This window comes from Felis catus, chromosome E1, assembly GCF_018350175.1.
Source record: "Felis catus isolate Fca126 chromosome E1, F.catus_Fca126_mat1.0, whole genome shotgun sequence".
Lineage (NCBI taxonomy): Eukaryota > Metazoa > Chordata > Mammalia > Carnivora > Felidae > Felis > Felis catus.
The window spans coordinates 39946140-39963022 of NC_058381.1; the positions used below are offsets into that span (position 1 = coordinate 39946140).

Consider the following 16883-nt stretch of genomic DNA (forward strand, 5'->3'; position numbering starts at 1 on the left):
TGGGGAAGTGCCTCTCTCAAATTACTGCCAGGTTTTAAAGCATGTATGTTGAGTGGATTTGTTGAGATAGACACATTGACAGTTACTGGCATTACAGATGTGATGTGGAGTCTCCTACCCAGGTATTTACAGTTAACTGAAAAGATTAAACACACACACACACACACACACACACACACACACACACACACACAACTTTAATAAAATTTGAAACAGTTACATCAAAGGTGGGAATAGTAGTGTAATTTAAGTAAAGAGTTGTGTTTTAGGCAAATTAGCCAAGATGACAGTTTAGTAAAGACAGAGATTTTATTCATAAATAATTGTAGTCACCATTTCTCACTTACTTTTACGATTTAGTATAAATTTTAGATGAAATTTACACACATTGGAATGCACAAATCCTAACTGTATTCATCCAGTGTATTACGTTTTCAAAAACTGATGCACATCCATGTAATCCCCACATTTATCAAGAAGAAGAACATGCCCTTAGACCAAAAGGTCCCCACTTGTCATTTAGTAAACTCCCTGATGCCAGAGGCAATTGCCGTCTCAATACATTTCTCACCGTCACATTGTTTTGATCTAGAACTCCAAACAAATGATAATATAGTATAATTTCTGTTCTGTCCTCCACTTAGCTTGGCACATGCTAATGTTGATGCAGGTGTCACTAGATCAGACCTGTCCTAACAAAGTACCAAGGTTTGTGATAGCTATTACCAATTACTTTCATGGTAGGGTAACCAACTTTCATTTAAGCTCATCATTTTTAATAACATAAACAGAGTAAGAAATTGAGTTCCTCCTGGTTTTCAAAAAAATTTCATATTGTGGAAAACATACATATACTAAAACGTGTAAAACATATAAATACAAAAATCATTATGGAGCAAATCGTCTCTATACACAACACTTGAGTCGAGAAATAGAACACTGCTCTCAAGATGGCTCTTCCTATGTCTTTTCTTGGTCATAATTCTCCTTCTATCTTATAGATGGCTACTATGCTGATTCCTCAAGTAACTATTTCATCTATTTTCTTTACAGTTTTATAACCTAGGTATGACCCCGAAACAATAGAGTTTGCTTTTAAATGTTTTCACATTTTATATAAGGAAATCTTAGTATATATGTGTTTGGATTCTTTCACTCAATTATGGTGGCCCAATAATTTCAGCCTCTTGGTGTTCAGAGTCTCATGTAATTTCCTCCCCTTGAGTAACTTGCTTCTACCCACAGGATAGGACAACATCGAGTGACTGAGTTACAAATGATTGTGATTTTCATTTTAATGCCAACTCTTTCTCCCTCTCTCACTGGCTTTGATGAAGCCAGGCGCTATGTGGGAGAGATCCTTGCAGCAGAGACCTGAGCGCAGTCTCATTCGACGACCAGCAAGGAAGTGAGGTCCTCCCTCCTGTGGACTGCGAGGAATTGAATCCTGCCAATGACCACATAAGTGACCTTGGAAGTGGATTCTTCCCCAGACCATACCTAGATGAAACCCTGGTGCCAGCCAGCACTTTGAGTGCAGACTTGTGAAACCCTACGAAATGGAGAGTCTGGGTGGGCCGTACCTGGATTTTGGATCCACAGAAAGAGAGAAAATAAATTTGAGTGTCACTCTGAGCTACTAAATTTTTAGGTAATGTTACATAACAGTAGGTAACTGGTATAGATTTATCTAGGGCCACGGCCCACACAGGTGAGAAGGGAGGGATCAGAAGGTGCAGAGAGAAATAGAAATGCTAAAATGGGTATAGTCATAAGGTCACAAAGCCCACGTAGCCATTCCCTAGGAGGGTCTGGGGCACTCTCTTTATCACGCTATTAGGGACTCATGAAGTACCGGTGTCAGCAGCATCTTGGGAGAGGAGTGCCTATTGTCTAAAGTTGGAGGTTGTGGTAGGGAATACTGTGACCAAACTGTGCTCCCTGGGAAGAATGGGGATGGTCATAGCTCTGAATGACTGAGTCATGTGCAGGACTTAATTGTAGGAAGTAATGTGGGTATCATTATGTGATTGCCAACACGGTTGGAATGACAAAGGGGGCAGAATGATATGTGACCCTCAGGGATCTATCAATATGGATAATAGAGCATGGTTTCCCTCATAATAGGATATAGGCAACGAACTCAGTTTCACCCTCATGTACCCAAAAGCCTACACGCACGTGCGCACGTGCGCACACACACACACACATACAAACACACACAGACATGTACACCTACCCCTGGTTCTGCCCATGTCTGTGCATTTCTGTCATTAACCTTGCTCCAGGTGGTTTGTCACAGTTTCTATAAAAACCTACAAGTAGAGAGTTAATGGTCAGCTTCTCTGCTCCTTAGCTGACTTGCCTGGCACAGTGACCAAGGTCTTCATTCCTTATATTTCTTATATTCCTTATTCCTTATATAGGGGTGTGTGTGTGTGTGTGTGTGTGTGTGTGTGTGTGTGTGTGTGGAATTAAAAGAAGATAAGAATAAAGAACAAAGGCTGAGGTCATTGATCCAATGGAAAGTCATGTTCCCTGACACAGTTGGCAGAGTCAGGCTATTAGCAGACCTAGAAGCCATTAACCTACAAATGGAGAGGCCAGTCCTCTGGGTTGAAGGGCTGCACGAGTACATATCGTAGAAATTCTTTCATCCTTCTTCCAGAAGTCTATGGCCATTGGTTCAGCGGAAGCTAGAATGCTCATGGGTTTGCAGGCTGTTGGACATGGGATCTCAGTTGAACTCACTGCTGGATACCCACGATCCTTTATGTCCCCTATTTAAATACCTTGATCTAGGTGTGAGAGTTAAAGGAGAACTTTCCCCATTACCTTCATCTGAATGGTCCACTAGGGGGAATTTGTGCCTCCTCCTACGATAATTGTAGGCTGTGTGCCTCTAGAGGTCTCAGGTCTGAGACAGGAAAGCTCATTGGAAGGCACGTGGGTAGTTCTGATTGGAAGTAAAATTCTGGCTGCCACCTCATCCCTTTGGGTTTCTAGTGCCAGGAAGGCAGCGGTCAACGTTAGGAGCTACAGGGGCCACAGGGAATATTTTTAGCATTCAGGTGATCTGCAGGGACATTTGTGGCGTTCCTATTCCCGGCATTCACTGCAGATGGGCCAGTAGTGTAGCCTGAAGAGGACATAGGACCCATGGGTTCAGAACTCTCAGGGATGGGGACCTTGGTCACAACACCAGGCAAGGAAGCTAAAGGAAGAGAGGACCTGCCCTCTAACCCTCATGTTGTAGGTTTTTACAGAAACTGGGACAAACCACATGGCGCAAGGTTAATGAGAGAAATCCACAGACATGAGCAGAACCAGGGGTAGGTATACAATATCCCATCCTGATGCTCTTTGCCATATGTGCCCTCATCCACAAGGTAGTGTGAGTATGGACTATGAGTGGCTCACACTGATCACACACTGTAGGTAAGGGTCTCAGCCTCTGGGGTGGGGGACACCTGGAGTTCTTCCTCTCCATCCTTTCCACCCATCAGAGGATGTCAAAACGTAGTGAAAGTGATGTAGGAGTACCATGGCCTAACCCCTTAGCCCCTGTGACGAGCAAGTCCATGGCCCAGTACACACCCCTCATCTGTGGGTCAGAATACGGGGGTGGAGTTGAAACGAAAGCACCCTTTGTCTTAGCTTCTTTTACTACCCTGTGCTGACTCCGCTTTGCACTGGGTCTCCTGAGAGCACCTCCTTCCTTATGCAGTACTTATGCAGGAATACCCGTTGTAGGCTCTGGTGTTTTGAATGCAACGTGAGAATCGCAGTTTGGTGCGGTCCACCTCAAGCATAGCCTCCTTGAGAGAGACACTTCCTAACATGGTGAGCTGTTTTATTCGTGGGAGTGTCTCCTGTCCCTCGGGATACATGATCTTTCAGGAATTGGACACAGGAAGTCTAAAACCAAGTGTGTACAAGCTGTGAGAAGCAACAGCATCCTATGAAAAGATTCAGTGGTTCAGCGGAGAATAAGGTCGAGAGCCCACGGTGTCACCCAGTGACCGTTCATATCATAGGGAAATGTTTGAAGGCACTGTTACTGAGACTTGGAACACTGGTGTCAGGTCGACCTCAGGGTCGGAGCTCAAAACAGGCTTGAGACCAAGTAGATTGTCTGGGAGGTGGTCCCAAGTAGTGCTCTAGGGATACTGTGAAGTGATCCAGGGAAGGGTGGAAACCAATCCAGGTTGATTTCAAGAGCAGGTGAGTCTTGTGGGCATCAGGGGTTCGTTCAGTGCTACTGAGGCCCTCTGGTCTCACATGTCCCACTAGAGGGGATAGAGGCTAGAGCACTTATCCACCAACTACTGGCTACCTTTCGAACGCTCCTCCCAGGCACGTGCCTTCCATATTGCGTCCTTCGCGATCTGCTCCTTCATGTAGACCGAGCCCTCCGCAGAGAGTTCCAGGTGCTTGCTGCAAGCCACCGTCCTACACTGTTAGCATGGGAAGGACTGAGGTGATAGAAGTGAAAATCCTGAAATCGCCTGCTATGATCTCCTCGTTGTGCAGGTCTTCTATTGAAGACCTGGCAGCTAAGGGTGACCACTCACGAAGGAAAAAAGAATGAGACACGATTCTTTACATTTAATGCCTGGAAAGTTAAGATTTATTTGGTATATAGAAACATCTCCATATAGAACATTTGGCAGTAACAGATACATCAGGTAGGATGATATGTTATTGTATATCAGGGAAAATACAACCTTTGTACTGAATTGGGATGGACATCATAAGAAAGAGGTGGGAGGGAATTGGGCGGTGGGGTGGTATATTCCAAGGCCAACCAGTTGAAAAATCATTGGGAACTGAGGATTTACAGTTGGCCTCACATGATTCAGCTGCCAGTTGGACGACATGAAGGAGATTGGCTGATGAAAACAGCAGGGTGCAGGTGAGGGCACTCAGCAGCAGCAAGAGCCACTAGAGCAGGTTGGGTGGTGGCAGGGGGTCTAGCAACAGCTGGGGCGGCAGCAGCTGGACACACAGCAGGTGGGGCGGCAGCAGGTGGTCCGGCAGCAGGTGGTCTGGCAGCAGGTGGGGCGGCAGCAAGGCTGGCAGCAGCTGGAGCCACAGCAATTAGAGCCACAGCAGCTGGAGCCCCCACAGCAGGGGCGGCAGCAGCTGGACACACAGCAGGTGGGGCGGCAGCAGGTGGTCCTGCAGCAGGTGGTCTGGCAGCAAGGCTGGCAGCAGCTGGAGCCACAGCAGCTGGAACCCCCACAGCAGGGGCGGCAGCAGGTGGTCCTGCAGCAGGTGGTCTGGCAGCAGGTGGGGCGGCAGCAGCTAGAGATGCAGCAGCTGGGCCTGCAGCAGCTGGAGCCACAGCAATTAGAGCCACAACAGCTGGAGCCACAGCAGGAGGGGCGGCAGCAGCTGGACACACAGCAGGTGGGCCGGCAGCAGGTGGTCCTGCAGCACGTTGTCTGGCAGCAGGTGGGGCGGCAGCAAGGCTGGCAGCAGCTGGAGCCACAGCAGCTGGAGCCACAACAGGAGTTGACCATGGTATCAGAGGGTGGAGGTTCTGGGCTGGTTTCCAGGAGAGTGAGGGGCTGGACTTTGGAAGTCTCCTTGTGCCCTGGCCTCTTATATACTGCTCGTACCGGGTGATTTGTCAACACATCTTCCTTGTGTTTGTTTACCTAATATTTAAGTAATTGTCAGATTACAGAATAATGTGTGTCTATGTACTGGTTGAAACTGATGGCAAAGAGGTTTTCTTGTTGGATGTGAGAAACTCTGCGTGGTCTGCTTTTCCTCCTGACCTACACCCACTGGCATCCTCTGGACCACTCTCCTCTTCTTCCTCCACAGCAGGCTGTCATGTGGTAGGTGGCATTTGCAATTACATTTCTTGTTTTCCTCTCCTACACCCCTAGCAGCAAGGGGTTAAGGCAAACCTGTTTTGGATTGTGCATTTCTTCCAATGGTCAGTGGGAGGGAACCCCATCTGCATAGTGTGGAGGTGGCATGGGACAAGAGGAAAAGGTCCTATTTTATGGGTCAGTTTTAATGAGGAAGGGAGTCAGTGTCTATGAACACGTGATGTTGGTAACCTCTGCCACTGGAATGGGTTTTCTTGTTTCTAACTTTAATGTTTCTGCCTTTGGATCACGTTCTCTACCCCAAAGCCACGGCAGACAATTGGGTGCATGGTTCCCATCACTGCCACGATTTGTAGTTCATTGAGTGTTATCATTGCCGTCATGTATCTTTGCATTACATTTCTCTGGAAGGTCTTTAGACTGTGGAAGACACCGCCTTTACAAATTCTTATCTCATTCTTAATAAAGCATATTCTTCAATGGAGGAGAAAAAAAAAGTTGAATAATCAGAATGCACTCTCCTCTGATCTTATCTCCATAGCTGGGAATTCTAGAGTGCACATTTGTTTGGATCCATTTAAAATGTGAATGGATTTTAGTGTAGTCAGGTTACATAGTTGGTCTTTATACTTATTCCCCATTTACTAATAGTCCAACTTGAGGATGCAGCAAGTATCTGAAGGGCTCATAAGATATGGTGCGACAAATCTCAGAAGTTCTGAATATGGCGCTAGGGGTGTGGGCTGAAATTTGGCATTTCTGCCAAGTACCCAGATGATGCTGAAGGCCCCAGGATGACACTTAGAGGCCTGTTCCTTTGTCCTGATCCTTTAAGCTCTGAGAGGTGCCTCTGTGTAGTTCCTGTGTGCTTTTAAAGCCGACTTGTTGAATGGCTTTAAAGAGATACACACATTGCCAGTTGTTGATGTTCTATGTACCGTTTAGGGTCTCCTCCCCGGAAATGCACAGGCTACTGAGAAGCCCCACCATGAACACACTTACAGATAACTGCAATGTAGTATTGAAAGAACCGTCAAAGGAGTTCGTAGTAGTATGATTTAACTAGAAGAATTGTGTTTGAGGCAAATCAGCCAAGAAGACAGTTTGGTAAAACCATAGAGTTACTCATAAATAAACTACTTAGTGTTTCTTGTTTACATTTTGTGATTTATTTCGCAACGTAGAAGGGATTTACACACAGTTGAATCTATTTATCCTAAGTGTACTCATCCATAGTGATGAGTTATGATACACAGAAGCAGGTCCATGTAATCCCCCCATCTCTCAGTAGAACATTTCCATTATGGCAGAAAGTCCCCACTTGTCCCTTACTAAAGTCTGAACTACCATAGAGGCAATCACTGTTTTCATGTATTTTTCACTGTAGAATAGTTTTGATCTAGACCTTTGAATAGATGATATGTAGTATATATCTCTAGCATATATACTGTTTCTAGAGAATATGTTATTTCTCCTCTGTTTTGCACCATTAACATGCCTATGCCTATGCGAATCACTAACACTGGTGCATATATTAGTGGTTCATTTTGTGCTATATGAGAGAAGTATCAAGACTTATCCTAACTGTTTCCAATGTATGTTATGGTAGGGTAACCAGGCATTCCTTAAGCCCATCTTTCATTTTTAATCTTAAATAGAGATGCATTTCAGTTCACCCTAAATTTTTTGAAAAAGTCTTTCATATTATTTAAAATGCACATATGCAGTGTGTGCAGCATGGTCTTGGCTTTGGGAGTTGATTCCCTTGGTTTGTCACTTGCATGCAGCACTTGGTGCTTGTCCCATTGGGTGCCTCCTCTGTGCCCATCACCCATTTTCCCCACCCCACTGACCCTCAGTTTGTTCTCTGTATTTAGGACTCTGTTGGGCTTTGCCTCCCTCTCTAGAGACAGAGGCTGTTAAGTGCAGAGAACTAACTAAGGTCCCTGGAGGGGCTTGAGTGGGGGGATGGGCTAAGTGGGTGATGGCATTGGGGAGGGCACTTGTTTGGAAGGGCACTGGGTGTTGTATGTAAGTGAGGAATAACTAAATTCTATTGCTGAAACCATTACTACCCTGTATGTTCACTAACTTGGATGAAAGAAAAGAAAGGAAAGGAAAGGAAAGGAAAGGAAAGGAAAGGAAAGGAAAGGAAAGGAGGAAGGAAGGAAGGAAGGAAGGAAGGAAGGAAGGAAGGAAGGAAGGAAGGAAGGAAAAGAAAGGGAGAGAGAAGAAAGGGAGGAAGGAAGAAAGGAAGGAAGGAAGGAAGGAAGGAAGGAAGGAAGGAAGGAAGGAAGGAGGAAATCTGAGACTCGGCAATGAGTGGGTGGCCCCTCGCTGTTTCCATTGCAGATCCTAGATCTATAGAAACTATACAATTCATCTACAGAGGGAAAAGAAACAAAAAACCAGTATGATCCCTGATGTCACAATATAGGTCTACATGTCACTAGTTTGTAGACAACCAGCCTTGATTTCCATTTCTGGCTGCACTCTGAAAGCTGGGTTCCTGGCCATGTAAGAGGAAGTGCTTAAGGAGGCCAAGACATGGCCAAGTAAGTACTGGGAATTCATCTGCGCATGGCAAACAGAATAAACCCATTATAAAAGGCATTATTTTAGCTTAAGAGCAATATATTCCCATGTGTTTAAGTAAGAGTAGGTGGTATTTTTACTTTACATTTTGGCAGATTTGTTGTGAAAAAATTCAGGCCATACCACATCATCTGAAGAGCAGAGAATACGTCCGATAGTTGGGCGAGGATCTGTCCCTTGGTACTGAGCTAGAGTTAGAAGGAAAGCATAGACATTGAAGAGCCCATCAAGAAATAGAAAATTTGAACAGACCCATAACCAGTAAAGAAATCGAATTAGTAGTCAAAAATGTCCCAAAACACAAGAGTCCAGAGCCAGATGGCTTTCCAGGGGACTTCTACCAAACATTTAAGGAAGAGTTCATACCTATTCTCTTGAAGCTGTTCCAAAAAATAGAAATGAAAGGAAAACTTTCATACCCTTTCTATGAAGCCAGCATTACCTTGATTCCAAAACCAACCCCATTAAAAAGGGGAACTATAGACCAATTTCCCTGATGAACATGGATGCAAAAATCCTCAAGATATTAGCCAACTGGATCCAACAATACTTAAAAAAAAAAAATTATTCACCTCGCCCAAGTGGGATTTATACCTGGGATGCAGGGCTGGTTCAATATCTGCAAAACAATTGACGTGATTCATCACATCAATGGAAGAAAGTTCAAGAACCCTATGATCCTCTCAATAGATGCAGAGAAAGCATTTGACAAGATACAGCGTCCTTTCTTGATAAAAACCCTCAAGAAAGTAGGGGCAGAAGGATCATACCTCGAGGTCATAAAAGCCATATATGAACAACCCAACACTAATATCATCCTTAATGGGGAAACACTGAGAGCTGTCCCCCTCCGGTCAGGAACACGACAGGGATGTCCACTCTCACTACTGTTATTCAACATGGTATTGGAAGTCTTAGCCTCAGCAGTCAGACAACACAAAGAAATAAAGGGCATCCAAATGGGCCAGGAGGGAGTCAAACTTTCACTCTTTGCAGATGACTGATACTCTATATGGAAAACCCAAAAGATTCCACTAAAAAACTGCTAGAACTGATTCATGAATTCAGCAAGGTTGCAGTATATAAAATCAATGCACAGAAATCGGTTGCATTCCTACACACCGACAATGAAGCAACAGAAAGAGAAGTCAATGAATCGATCCTGTTTACAACTGCACGCAAAACCATAAGATACCCAGGAATAAATCTAACCAAAGAAGTGAAAAATCTATACACTGAAAACTATAGAAAGCTTATGAAAGAAATTGGAGAAGACAAACCCCAAAAAGGAAAAATATTCCATGCTCCTGGATAGGAAGAACAAATATTGTTAAAAGGTCAATACTACCGAAAGCAACCTACATATTCAATGCAATCCCTATCAAAATAACACCAGCGTTCTTCACAGAGGTAGAACAAACAATCCTAAAATTTGTGTAGAACCAGAAAAGACCCCGAATAGCCAAAGCATTCTTGAAGAAGAAACCCAATGCAGGAGACATCACAATTCTGGACATCAAGCTGTATTACATAGCTGTAATCATCAAGACAGTATGGCACAAAAACAGACACTCAGGTCAGTGAAGCACAATAGAGAACCCAGAAAGGGATCCACAAACTTATGACCAACTAATCTTTGACAAAGCAGGAAAGAATATCCAATGGAATAAAGACAGTCTCTTCAGCAAGTGGTGCTGAGAAAACTGGGCAGCGACATGCAGAAAAACGAACCTGGACCACTTTCTTACACCATCCACAACAATAAACTCAAAATGGATGAAAGGCCTGAATGTAAGACAGGAAGCCATCAAAATCCCCAAAGAGAAAGCAGGCAAAAACCTCTTTGACCTTGGCCACAGCAGCTTCTTACTCAGCATGTCTCTGGAGGCAAGGGAGACAAAAGCAAAAATGAACTACTGGGACCTCATCAAAATAAAAGTTTCTGCACAGCAAAGAAAACAATCAGCAAAACTAACAGGCAACGCACGGAATGGGAGAAGATATTTGCAAATGACATATCAGATAAAGGGTTAGTATCCAAAATCTCTAAAGAAGTTATCAAACTCAACACCCCCAAAACAAATAATCCAGTGAAGACATGGGCAAAAGGCATGAACAGACACTTCTCCAAAGGAGACATCTGGGAAATACAAATCAAAGCCACCATGAGATACCACCTCACACCTATCAGAACGGCTAACATTAACGACTCAGCTATAAACAGATGTTGGCGAGGATGTGGAGAAAGAGGATCTCTTTTGCACTGCTGGTGGGAATGCAAACTGGTGCAGCCACTCTGGAAACCAGTATGGAGGTTCCTCAACAAATTAAAAGTAGAACTACCCCACGACCCAGCAATTGCACTACTAGGTATTTACCCAAGGGATACAGGTGGGCTGTTTCGAAGGGACGTATGCACCCTAACGTTTGTATATATGTATATGTGTGTGTGTGTGTGTGTGTGTGTGTGTGTGTGTGTACATATATATACACACACACACATCCACAATGGAGTATTACTCGGCAATCAAAAAGAATGGAATCTTGCCATTTGCAACTATGTGGATGGAACTAGAGGATATTATGCTAAGCAGAACTAGCAAGTCAGAGAAAGACAAATATTACATGACTTCACTCATATGAGGACTTTAAGATACAAACCAGATGAACATAAGGGAAGGGAAGAAAAATATAAAAACAGGGAGGGGGACAAAAACATAAGAGACTCATAAATATGGAGAACACAGAGAGGGTTACTGGAGGGGTTGAGGGAGGGGGGATGGGCTAAATGGGTAAGGGACATTAAGGAATCTACTCCTGAAATCACTGTTACACTATCTGCTAACTAACTTGGATGTAAATAAAAAAAAATAAATTAAATAAAAATTGTTTTTTAAAAAAGAGCCCATCTGTGACCCACTGGCAAATGCAATCTCTTTCTAAGCCTTTCTAAATCTCTTACCCACTGGTAAATGTCAGTGGATCTTACCATGAAAAATGAGAAATAGAAGAAAGCTTACCACTTCTCAAATCCTATTAGAAAAAACAACTGTTGTATATTGTATTTTTCCACGGAGGAGCCAGCTCACATATTAACATATGAATTCTTTTTCTTGCGAAGACGCCATGGAAGCATTCATTTGACTAACAACACCCTAATATTGCATTTTTACAATGAAAAAAAATGCACATACGGTGTAAAGCATACAAAGTACATGTACGTGATAAAAAATAGTTATAGGGGCGCCTGGGTGGCTCAGTTGGTTGAGCGTCCAGCTTCAGCTCAGGTCATGATCTCGCTTTCTGTGGGTTCGAGCCCCATGTCGGCCTCTGTGCTGACAGCTCAGAGCCTGGAGCCTGCATCCGATTCTGTGTCTCCCTCTCCGGCCCCTCCCCCGCTCGTGCCCTGTCTCTCTCTCGCTCCCTCAAAAATAAGTAAACATTAAAAAAATAGTTATAGAGCAAACATCCACGTATCAAAACCTGGAGTCAAGAAATAGAACCTTGTTACTACTAAGAAGGCTCTTCTATGCCCTTTCTTGACCACGAACACTTTTCCACCCTCCAGATGATTATTATGCTGATTTTTCAAGTAATCTTTTCATTTATTTTTCTTGCAGTTTCATTACCTATGTAGGCATCCCTATATGATACAGTTTTATTTCGCATCTTTCTGAATTTTTATAGGAATGAAATCTCACTGTAAGTGTAACTTTTTTACTCAATGTTATGGAAGAGTTTGGGTAGGTAGCTTCCAAGAAGGTCCAATGTTTTCCACCTCTTGGAGTTCATGGTCTCATGTAATTCCCACCCCTCAAGTAAACTGCCTATCAACAGGATATGACAACATCAAGTGATTGAGTTACAAAGGATTGTGACTTTCATCTTAATGCCGACTCTTTCTGTCTCTCACTGGCTTTGATGAAGCCAGGTCCTATGTGAGAGATCCTTGCAGCAAAGAACTGAGCATAGTCTCCATTCAACAACCAGCAAGGAAGCGAGGGCCTCCCACCTGTGGCCCTAAAGGATCTGAACCCTGCCGCATAAATGTAGTTGGAAGTAGAGTCTTCCCCAGGCGAGACCTCAGATGAGACCCCAGTGCTAGCCAGCACCTTGAGTGCAGCCATGTGAAACCCTATGAAATGGAGAGTCTGGGTGGGCCATACCTGGATTTGGATCCACAGAAGTAGAGAAAATAAATGTCACTATAAGCTGCTAAATTTGGGGGTAATGTTACATAACAGTAGGTAACCAGTATAGATTTATCTAGGACCACGGCACACACAGGTGAGAAGGGAGGCATCGAAAGGTGCCAAGAAATAGAAATGCTAAAATGGATATAGCCATAAGGTCACAAAGCCCACGTAGCCATTCCCTGGGAGGGTCTGGGGCACTCTCTTTACCACACTATTAGGGACTCATCAAGTACCGGTGTCAGCAGCATCTTGGGAGAGGAGTGCCTATTGTCTAAAGTTGGAGGTTGTGGTAGGGAATACTGTGACCAAACTGTGCTCCCTAGGAAGAATGGGGATGGTCATAGCTCTGAATGACTGAGTCATGTGCAGGACTTAATTGTAGGAAGTAGTGTGGGTATCATTATGTGATTGCCAACAAGGTTGGAATGACAAAGGGGGCAGAATGATATGTGACCCTCAGGGATCTATCAATATGGATAATAAAGCATGATGTCCCTCATATAGGATATAGGCAGCCAACTCAGATACACCTTAATAGGAGAGAGAGAGAGAGAGAGAGAGAGAGAGAGAGAGAGAGAGAGAGAGAGAGAGTATAGGTGTGTGCGTGCATTTAAAGGAACAAGAATAAAAGAACAAAGGCTGAGACCATGAACCAATGGAAAGTCATGATCCCTGGCAGAGTTTGCAGAGTCAGGCTATTAAGTAGACCTAGAAACCATTAACCTAGAAATGAAGAGGCCAGTCGTCTAGGATGAAGGGCTGCACAAGTATATATCATAGAATTTCTTTCATCCTTACTCAAGGAATCTATGGCCATTGGTTCAGCAGAAACAGGAATACTCATGTGTTTGCAGGCTGTCGGATGAGATCTGAGCTGAACTCACTACTGGATACGTACAATCGTTCATGGTTCCTATTTAAACACCTTGATCTAATGTCAGAGTTGAAGGAGAAGGTTCCTCACTACCTTCACCCCAGTGATCCACTGGGGAGAATTTATGCCACCTTCTACCATAATCGTAGCCTGTGAACATCTAGAGGTCTCGGCTCTAAGACAGGAAAGCTACCTGGAAGGGACATGGTAAAGTTCTGTGTGGCATTAACCTCCGGCTGCCACCTTATCCTTTTGGACTTCTAGTGCCTACACATAGGAGCTATGGGAGCCACAAGGAATATGTTTAGCATATTACATGTTTAGGTGATCTACAGGGACATTCGTGGTATTCCTATTCCTGACATTCACTGCAGATGGACAAGTAGTTGTAGTCTGAAGAGGACACAGGAACCATGGGTTCAGAACTCTCAGGAAGGGAGACCATGGTCACTATACCAGGCAAGTCAGCTAAAGGAGCGCAGAAGCTGCCCATTAACTCTCATCTTCTAGGTTTTTATAGAAACTGTGGCAAACGACCTGGAGCAAGGTTACTGAGAGAAATGCATAGATATGGGCAGAACCAGGAGTAGGTATACGATATCCCATTCTGTTTCTCTTTGCCATACATGCCCTCACCCACAAGGTAGTTGAGTGTGGGCTACGCGTGGTTCACACTGATCACGCACTATCTGCAGGTAACTGTCTCAGGCTCTGGGGTGGGGGACACCTGGAGTTCTTGCTCTCCATCCTTTCCACTCACCAAAGGATGTTGACGTAGGAGCACAAAGGCCCAGGCGCTTTTTCCACTAAGATGAGCAAGCCTGTGGCCCAGTACACACCCCTCATGTGTGGGTCAGAATACGGGGGCGGAGTTGAACCGAAAGCACCCTTTGTCTTAGCTTCTTTTACTACCCTGTGCTGACTCCGCTTTGCACTGGGTCTCCTGAGAGCACCTCCTTCCTCATGCAGTACTTATGCAGGAATACCCGTTGTAGGCTCTGGTATTTTGAATGCAACGTGAGAATCACATTTTGGTGTGGTCCGTCTCAAGCATAGCCTCCTTGAGAGAGACACTTCCTAACATGGTGAGCTGTTTTATTGGTGGGAGTGTCGGCAGTCCTTTGGGATATATGATCTTCCAAGAATTGGACACAGGAAGTCTAAAACCAAGTGTGCACAAACTGTGAGAAGAAACAACATCCTATGAAAAGATTCAGTGGTTCAGCGGAGAATGAGGTCGAGAGCCCACAGTGTCACCCAGTGACCGTTCATATCATAGGGAAATGTTTGAAGGCACTGTTACTGAGACTAGGAACCCTGGTGTCAGGTCGACCTCAGGGTCGGAGCTCAAAACAGAGGCTTGAGACCAAGTAGATTGTCCGGGAGGTGGTCCCAAGTAGTGCTCTAGGGATACTGTGAAGTGATCCAGGGAAGGGTGGAAACCAATCCAGGTTGATTTCAAGAGCAGGTGAGTCCTGTGGGCATCGGGGGTTCGTTCAGTGCTACTGAGGCCCTCTGGTCTCACACGCCCACTCAAGGGGAAAGAGGCTAGAGCACTTATCCACCAACTACTGGCCACCTTTCAAACGCTTCTCCCAGGCACTTGCCTTCCCTGCTCTGTCCTGTGATAAACGTTCCTTCACGTAGACCGAGCCCTCCACAGAGAGTTCCAGGTGCTTGCTGCAAGGCACCGTCCTAAACTGTTAGCGTGGGAAGCGCCGAGGTGATAGAAGTGAAAGTCCTGAAATCGCCTGCTATGACCTGCTCGTTGTGCAGAGAATAGTAGAAGACCTGACAGCTAAGGGTGACCATTGAAGAAGGAAAAAGAATGAGACACGATTTCTTATATTTATGCCTGGAAAATCAAGATTTATTTGACGTACAGAAACATCTCCATATCAGAAAATCTGGCAGTAGCTGATACATCAATCAGAGTGGCACGTTAACCTATATCAGATAATACAATCTTTGTAGTGATTTGCGGTGGAGTTAGTAACAAGGAGGTGAGGAGGGAGTGGGCGGTAGGGAGGTATATTCCAAGGCCAACCATTGAAAAATCACTGGGAACTGAGGTTTTACAGTTGGCCTCACATGATTCAGCTCCCAGTTGGACGACATGAAGGAGGTTGGCTGACGAAAACAGCAGGGTGCAGGTCAGGGCACTCAGCAGCAGCAAGAGCCACTAGAGCAGGTTGGTGGGTGGTGGCAGGGGGTCTAGCAACAGCTGGGGCGGCAGCAGCTGGACACACAGCAGGTGGGGCGGCAGCAGGTGGTCCGGCAGCAGGTGGTCTGGCAGCAGGTGGGGCGGCAGCAAGGCTGGCAGCAGCTGGAGCCACAGCAATTCGAGCCACAGCCGCTGGAACCCCCACAGCAGGGGCGGCAGCAGCTGGACACACAGCAGGTGGGGCGGCAGCAGGTGGTCCGGCAGCAGGTGGTCTGGCAGCAGGTGGGGCGGCAGCAGGGCTGGCAGCAGCTGGAGCCACAGCAGCTGGAACCCCCACAGCAGGGCCGGCAGCAGCTAGAGATGCAGCAGCTGGGCCTGCAGCAGCTGGAACCACAGCAGCTGGGGCGGCAGCAAGTGGTCCTGCAGCAGGTGGTCTGGCAGCAGGTGGGGCGGCAGCAAGGCTGGCAGCAGCTGGAGCCACAGCAGCTGGAACCCCCACAGCAGGGGCGGCAGCAGCTGGAGCCACAGCAGCTGGGGCGACAGCAGGTGGTCCTGCAGCAGGTGGTCTGGCAGCAGCTGGGGCGGCAACAAGTCTCCTGGCCACAGCCCTGGTCAGAGCAGACGGAGCCACAACACGAGTTGACCATGGTGTCAGAGGGTGGAGGTTCTGGGATGGTTTCCAGGAGAGTAGGGGCTTGAGTCTGATGTCTCCTCGTGCCATGGCCTCTTATATACTGCCCGTCCATGGTGAGTTGTCAACACATCTTCCTTGTGTTTGTTTACCTAATATTAACTAATTATCAGATTACACAATAATGTTTGTGCATGTAATGGTTTAAACTTGTGGGGAACAAAATTTCTTTTCTCGATGTGATGAATTCTCTCTGGTCTGTGTTTCCTCCTGATTCACACCCACTGGCATCTTCCTGACCACTTTCTCCTCATCTTCCTCCACCGTGGGCTGTCACGTGATAGGTGGCATTTGCAATTACATTCCGTACTCTCCCTCCTGTATCCCCTAGCAGGTAGGATAAGGGCCGTCCTATTTTTGGTGGTGCATTTCTTCCAATGGTCAGTGGCATGAGTAATGATCTGCATGTGACAAGAAGAAAAGGCCCTCTTTATGGCGGCAGTTTGGAGCAAAGGGGACAGCTGTATATTTGTATGACGTTGCCGATTTCTAGCCACTGGACTGGGTTTTTTTGGAT

General features: G+C 45.5%; 2 protein-coding genes across 2 annotated transcripts; both read right to left on the reverse strand.

The window, feature by feature from the left end:
* Positions 1-4973: 4973 nt before the first annotated feature.
* LOC123381908 (keratin-associated protein 4-2-like) lies at positions 4974-5534 on the reverse strand. Its single transcript, XM_045044471.1, has one exon. It carries the CDS (start codon positions 5523-5525, stop codon positions 4974-4976), a length of 552 nt encoding a protein of 183 aa, XP_044900406.1. The 5' UTR covers positions 5526-5534.
* Positions 5535-15558: 10024 nt separating this feature from the next.
* Positions 15559-16393, reverse strand: LOC123381902 (keratin-associated protein 4-2-like). The gene has a single exon (XM_045044464.1). It carries the CDS (start codon positions 16320-16322, stop codon positions 15726-15728), a length of 597 nt encoding a protein of 198 aa, XP_044900399.1. The 5' UTR covers positions 16323-16393; the 3' UTR covers positions 15559-15725.
* Between the last annotated feature and the right edge of the window lie 490 nt (positions 16394-16883).